Source organism: Rana temporaria, unplaced genomic scaffold, assembly GCF_905171775.1.
Source record: "Rana temporaria unplaced genomic scaffold, aRanTem1.1, whole genome shotgun sequence".
NCBI lineage: Eukaryota > Metazoa > Chordata > Amphibia > Anura > Ranidae > Rana > Rana temporaria.
This window is the reverse complement of record NW_024404555.1, coordinates 71,409-78,663: the sequence shown is the minus strand read 5'-3', so window position 1 is coordinate 78,663 and position 7,255 is coordinate 71,409. Positions and strand designations below refer to the sequence as shown.

Below are 7,255 nucleotides of genomic sequence, written 5' to 3'. Positions count from 1 at the left end.
GGACATGGCTAGAGGGACATGGCTGCATTTGGGGACACATTTAAAAAAAGTATCGGTACTCGTACTCGGTCCTAAAAAAGTGGTATCGGGACAACCCTAATTATAACTAACACTGCCCATCCCCCTGAACACACCATCCCCACTGTGAAACATGGTGGTGGCAGCATCATGTGGTGGGGATGCTTTTCTTCAGCAGGGACAGGGAAGCCTATTCATGTGTTAGAATGGCCCAGTCACAGTCCAGACCTAAATCCCATTGAGAATCTGTGGCAAGACCTGAAAATTGCTGATCACAGACGCTCTCCATCCAATCTGACAGAGACAGAGATATTTTACAGAGAAGAAGAATGGAGGAGAAATGTCCCTCTCTAGATGTGCAAAGCTGGTAGAGACCCCCCCAAAAAGACTTGTAGAGAAAGGGGGTTCTACAAAGTACTGACTCCGGGGGGCGCCATCTGTGGCGTCACTAGGGTTGGTGTCACCCGGTGCGGTAAAACATGGTGTCACCCCCCCCCCCTCTGTCTAGGCTGCCCAGCACCAAGCAGGCAGCGCAGGGGCACGGGGCGCACCCCAAACCAGCCCCTGTAAATGATAGTATAGGGCAGTATAGTGGCAGGTTAGGGTAGTATAGAGTGGTATAGTGGCAGGTTGGTGTAGTGGGGTGGTATAGGACAGGTTAAGGTTGTATAGGGCATGTTGGGGTGATATAGGGTAGTTTGGGGTGGCATAGGGCAAGTTAGGGTTGCATAGAGCAGGTTGGGGTGGTATAGGGCAAGTTAGGGTGGTACAGGGCAGGTTGGGATGGCATGGGTAAGGTTGGGGTGGTACAGGGCAAGTTAGGGTGGCACAGGGCAAGTTGGGGTGGCATGTGAAAGTTTGGGGTGGTAGAGGGCAGGCTGGGGTGGCACAGGGAAGGCTGTGGTGGCACAGGGCAGGCTGGGGTGGTACAGGGCTGTTTGGGGGGGTACAGGGCAGGCTGGGGTGGTATAGGGGTGGTACAGGGCGGGGTGGTACAGGGCAGGCTGGGGTGGTACAGGGCAGGCTGGGGTGGCACAGGGCAAGTTGGGGTGGCATTAGAAAGTTTGGGGTAGTACAGGGCAGGCTGGGGTGGTACAGGGCTGTTTGGGGGGGGTACAGGGCAGGCTGGGGTGGTATAGGGCTGTTTGGGGTGGCACAGGGCAAGTTGGGGTGGCATGGGAAAGTTTGGGGTGGTACAGGGCAGGCTGGGGGTGGTACAGGGCAGGCTGTGGTGGCACAGGGCAGGCTGGGTGGTACAGGGCAGGCTGGGGTGGTATAGGGCTGTTTGGGGTGGTACAGGGCAGGCTGGGTGGTACAGGGCAGGCTGGGGTGGTATAGGGCTGTTTGGGGTGGTACAGGGCAGGCTGGGCATGTCAGCTAAAAAAAAAAAAAAAAAAAAAAACGCCTCTGGGCGCCATACAAATGCCCCTCCCCCCCACACTTTTCACAGATTTATTTGTATCATTTTCCTTCCTCTTCACAATCATGTGACACTTTGTGTCTCTCACATAAAATCCCAATAAAATACATTTACGTTTTTGGTTGTAACGTGAGAAAATGTGGGGAATTTCAAGGGGTATGAATACTTTTTCCAGGCGCTGTATATAGAGGGGTATGAATACTTTTTCCTGTCTCTGTATATAGAGGGGTATGAATACTTTTTCCAGGCGCTGTATCTGCGGAGGGAAGAGAGAAGTCGGGATGATATCTGAAGAGGGAACGCTGCGTGTGGGGCGGGGCTAAGCTGTCACCAGCGTAGGATTAGCGCCGCTGAGCGACCACCAACACATGGCCACACAACCCTCTTCCTTGACAGACGACACTCACAACAAGCGGTGGACAGACACTTGTGACGCGCGCAGGGAGGAGGGTCTCTGAAATTCCTCGGCTCGCTGGATGTATATTTAGAAGAAAAAATACTCTAAAAATAACAAGTAATACACCCGGGGGAGGGGGCTTCACACGGCGGCTATGAGAGGCCCGGAGGCTGCGGCACAGACACACGGAGACCCCCCCAGGACACGGGCGCAGAGGCGACTCAGAGACCCCCCAGGACACGGGCGCAGAGGCGACTCTTCCCGGATCAATCTACACACATCGGTAAGACCCCCAAAGACAACCTTCTGAAAGGATATGTTGGCGATTGTCGTTAACCACTTCCGTACCGCGCACATTCCGGCGCTTCTTCTCTCCTTCATGGAAAAAATCATCAGAAAATTACTCAGGACCCCCCAAACATTATATATGTGTTTTTTTTTTAGCAGGGAATAAAATGGCGATCATTGAAACTTTTTTTCTCGCACGGTATTTGCGCAATCATTTTTCAAACGCCTTTTTTTTTTTAAACGGTTTCACGAATTAAAAAATAACAAAACAGTAAAGTCAGCCCAATTTGTATAACGTGAAAGATGATGTTACGCCGAGTAGATAGATACCCAACATGTCACGCTTTAAAATTGCGCACACTCATGGAATGGCGCAAAAAAAATTCAGTACTTAAAAAAATCAGAGACGGTCTAGGGCTAGAATTGTTGCACGCGCTCTAACGCACGCGGCGATACCTCACATGTGTGGGTTTGAATGGCGCTTACATATGTGGGCGGGACTTACATGTGCGTTCGCTTCTGAGCGCGAGTTACCGGGGACAGGGGCGTTTTACTTTTGTTTTTATTTATTTTTATTTTCTTTACACTTTTTTTACATTATTTTTTTTATCACTTTTATTCCTATTACAAGGAATCTATTGTGACGGGTCCTCTTTATGGAGAGAGGCGGAGTCAATAAGACCTCCCCCTTCCCCCCACATCTCTCCTCCAGGCGGGAAAGCACGAGATTACGTTTTTTTTTACCGATCTCATGCCGACAGCCACGATCGCAGCTTTGTTTACATCCGGGAACCCAGAGCGTGATGTCATAACGTTGCGCCCGGGCCTCCGACAGTCATAGAGATGACCGGTGACCATCTGCTCACTGGAAATCTCTATCGTCGTCATCCGGCGCCGGACGATTCTTTCTCCCCTGATAGCACGGGAGAGCCCGGAGAAGCACCGGATGACGGCGGCGGTAGGAGAGGGGGTGTCCTGTCCCTTCGCCTATAAGAACGATCAAGCGGCGTAACTGCCACTATGATCGTTCTTATCGTGCGCTGATTCGCCAGCTGCAGAGAATGATATCTGAATGATGCCTGTAGCTGCACCCGTCATACAGATATCACCGCATAAAGTCAGCGACGGCATGCGGTAGGGAAGTGGTTAAATGTACTTTACTACGTTGTTGGCGTTAAATATTCTTCATGACGTTGTTGGCGTTAAATATTCTTCATGACGTTGTTGGCGTTAAATGTTCTTCATGACGTTGTTGGCGTTAAATGTTCTTCATGACGTTGTTGGCGTTAAATATTCTTCATGACGTTGTTGCCGTTAAATGTTCTTCATGACGTTGTTGCCGTTAAATGTTCTTCATGACGTTGTTGGCGTTAAATGTTCTTCATGACGTTGTTGGCGTTAAATGTTCTTCATGACGTTGTTGGCGTTAAATGTTCTTCATGGCGTACTGACTTACGTTGTTGGCGTTAAATGTTCTTCATGACGTTGTTGGCGTTGACGTTAAATGTTCTTCATGACGTTGTTGATGCTAAATGTTCTTGATGACGTTGTTGGCGTTGCCGTTAAATGTTCTTCATGACGTTGTTGGCGTTGACGTTAAATGTTCTTGATGACGTTGTTGGCGTTGCCGTTAAATGTTCTTCATGACGTTGTTGGCGTTGATGTTAAATGTTGTTCATGACGTTGTTGACGCTAAATGTTCTTCATGGCGTTGTTGGCATTGACCTTAAATGTTCTTTGTGATGTTGTTGGCGTTGACGTTAAATGTTCTTGATGATGTTGTTGACGCTAAATGTTCTTCATGATGTTGTTGGCGTTGACGTTAAATGTTCTTCATGACGTTGTTGGCGTTGACGTTAAATGTTCTTCATGACGTTGCCGTTAAATGTTCTTCATGACGTTGCCGTTAAATGTTCTTGATGACGTTGTTGACATTGACATTAAATGTTCTTCATGACGTTGTTGGCGTTGACGATAAATATTCTTCATGACGTTGTTGACGCTAAATGTTCTTCATGGCGTACTGACTTTTTGTTTTTACCCCCCGGCAGGATAATATGTGACCGACGCTCCAATGGGAGACTGGAACTTGTTGGGGAAACTTCTGGAAAAGGCGCAGGAACATTCCACGGTGGTGGGCAAAGTCTGGCTGACGGTCCTCTTCATCTTCCGGATCTTGGTCTTGGGGACGGCGGCGGAGAAAGTCTGGGGGGACGAGGTGTCCGGCTTCACCTGCGACACCAAGCAGCCCGGTTGTCAGAACGTGTGCTACGACAGGACGTTCCCCATCTCCCACATCCGGTTCTGGGTTCTGCAGATCATTTTCGTGTCGACGCCGACGCTGATCTACCTGGGGCACATCCTGCACCTTGTGCGCTTGGAGGAGAAGCAGAAGCAGAAGGAAAAGGTACGGCAAAGCAAAGGAGACCCTCAGGGCGACAAACAGCTGCTCCTCGAACCGCCCAAAGCCACCAAACCCTCCATCAAGGATGAAATGGGCAAGGTGCGGCTGCGCGGGGCCCTCCTGCGGACTTACGTCTTCAACGTCCTCTTCAAGACTTTGTTTGAGGTGGGCTTCATCGTGGCGCAGTACTTTCTCTACGGGTTTCAGCTGCAGCCGCTCTACACCTGCAGCCGCTGGCCTTGCCCCAACACCGTGAACTGCTACATCTCCCGCCCCACGGAAAAGACCATATTTATTTTATTTATGTTGACCGTGGCTTGCTTGTCTTTGCTGCTCAACCTGATTGAAATTTACTACTTGGGATTCACCAAATGCAGGCAGGGCCTGACGGGGTCCCGCCGGGAACTGGTGCCAAAGTTACCGGTCAGGACGGGAACTATCACCCACACTCATATCATACCTCATTATACCCACTACAGTCCTCCGGAGAAAGGGTCCAGCTTCAACAACTCCCTGCCCTTCCCCCTTTCCCCCAGCAAGAACCCAACATCTGCGATAGACAGCAGCCAGTCCGCCTGGATACAGAACCGAGAGAACCAAGCCGTGGAACGCAACGGTATCGGTGACCTGAATGTAGCGTCAGAGAGCGGCAGTGACCTAGAAAACCCAGAGCGTCATAGGCTACCAAGCCGGAACAGCAGGCAGAGCAGTACCAGGTCACGGCCTGGGGCTCTCGCGGTGTGATGGGGGTGCTGGGGGACATGGACAGTCACACCAGATGCTGGCTTGGTGTTCTTGCAGTGTGATAAGGTGCAGACGACATGGACAGTAGCACCAAATCATGACTTGGGGTCCTTGCAGAGTGATGGGGTGCTAGAGACATGGACATGAGCAGTATCACTAGATCCTGGGGTTCCCACATTGTGATGAGGTGTTGGGGACATGGACAGGGGAAGTAGCACCAGATCCTGGCTTGGGGGTACTTGCCGTGTGATGTGTTGGGGACATGGAAAGGGGAAGTAGTACCAGATCCTGGCTTGGGGGTACTTGCCGTGTGATGTGTTGGGGACATGGAAAGGGGAAGTAGCACCAGATCCTGGCTTGGGGTTCTTGCCGTGTGATGTGTTGGGGACATGGAAAGTAGCACCCGACCTTCGCTCAGGGTTCTCGCTGTGGTATGTGTGGGGACATGGACAGATACACCAGATCCTGGCTTGGGGGTTCTCACTGCGTTTTGAGTTGTTGGGGACATGGACAGGGGAAGTAGAACCAGATCATGTCCTGAGGTTCACGCAGTGTGTTGGGTTTTTGGGGACATGGACAGTCACACCAGATCACGGTCTGGGGTTCTTGCGGTGTGATAAGATGTTGAGGACAGTATCACTAGATCTCAGCCTGGGGTTCCCAGTGTGACGAGGTGCTGGGGATGGTTGTGTGATGTGTGGGGGGACATAGAAAGGCCCAGATCATGACTCAGGGTTCTCACAGTGTGTTGGGGTGCTGGGGACATGGATAGGGGAAGTAGCACCAGATCACAGACGTGTGAGGGACATGGACAGTAGAACCAGATCACAGTCCAGGGTATATGCTGTGTGATGTGTTGGGGACACAGACAAGATAATGGTCCATGCTGTGTTAGTTATATGTTGGGGACAGGAACAGCAGCACCAGATCATGGCTCAGGGTTCTCACCGTGTGATGGGGTGTTGGGGACATGGACAGAGGAAGTACCACCAGATCATGTTCCGGGGTTCTCACCGTGTGATGGGGTGTTGGGGATGGGGGAAGAGGCACCAGATCATGTTCCGGGGTTCTCGCAGTGTGATGAGGTGTTGGGGACGGGGGAAGAGGCACCAGATCATGTTCCGGGGTTCTCACCGTGTGATGAGGGGACGGGGGAAGAGGCACCAGATCATGTTCCGGGGTTCTCACCGTGTGATGAGGTGACGGGGGAAGAAGCACCAGATCACACTTGCTGGGTCCGGGGGAATTGCGATCACAGAAATGTCATGTGCTGTATTATGCCGTTGGGTTCCTGTCTGTAGCCGAAGGTGAGAAGTCTGCGAACGTCGAACCTTCAAATGTTTCTGATTTATAGAGAAAAATAAAACTGGATTAATTATTGTTAATATTTATAAGAGAACCCCAACGAACCTTTGTCTTTTATCCTCCGCAGCTTAAAGCACCCGTGTGTATGTTCAAAGGAAGTGCATTTGTTGCTTTAGCCCCCTTCCTGACCTGACCCATTCCCCCCCACAGATACACACTGTACTTTTGCCGTTTGCAGGGGTGGGGGGCATGGCAGAGTATTACAGCCCCCATAGACCTCTACAGGACGGTCCTCAAAAGTCACTATAGAAGTCTATGGGGCTGTAATGTGCCGGCGGGACGTAAACAAACAGCGGAGGCTGCGGCCATCACATGGAGGTAGGTGGGGGGAGGTAGGCGGCGGTGGGGGGGAGGTAGCTGGCGGTGGGGGGAGGTAGGCGGCGGTGGGGGGGAGGTAGCTGGCGGTGGGGGGGAGGTAGGCGGCGGTGGGGGGAGGCGGCGGTGGTGGGGGGGAGGTAGCTGGCGGGCGGCGGTGGAGGGAGGTAGGCGGCGGTGGGGGGAGGTAGCTGGCGGTGGGGGGAGGTAGGCGGCGGTGGGGGGAGGTAGGCGGCGGTGGGGGGAGGTAGGCGGCGGTGGGGGGAGGTAGGCGGCGGTGGGGGGGAGGTAGCTGGCGGTGGGG

General features: G+C 52.2%; 1 protein-coding gene across 1 annotated transcript; it reads left to right on the top strand.

Moving 5' to 3' along the window:
* Positions 1 to 1,864: 1,864 nt before the first annotated feature.
* Positions 1,865 to 6,670, top strand: LOC120922495 (gap junction alpha-3 protein-like). Its single transcript, XM_040334686.1, has 2 exons — positions 1,865 to 2,118; positions 4,175 to 6,670. Exon 2 carries the CDS (start codon positions 4,198 to 4,200, stop codon positions 5,269 to 5,271), a length of 1,074 nt encoding a protein of 357 aa, XP_040190620.1. The 5' UTR covers positions 1,865 to 2,118; positions 4,175 to 4,197; the 3' UTR covers positions 5,272 to 6,670.
* The last annotated feature ends 585 nt before the right edge of the window (positions 6,671 to 7,255 follow it).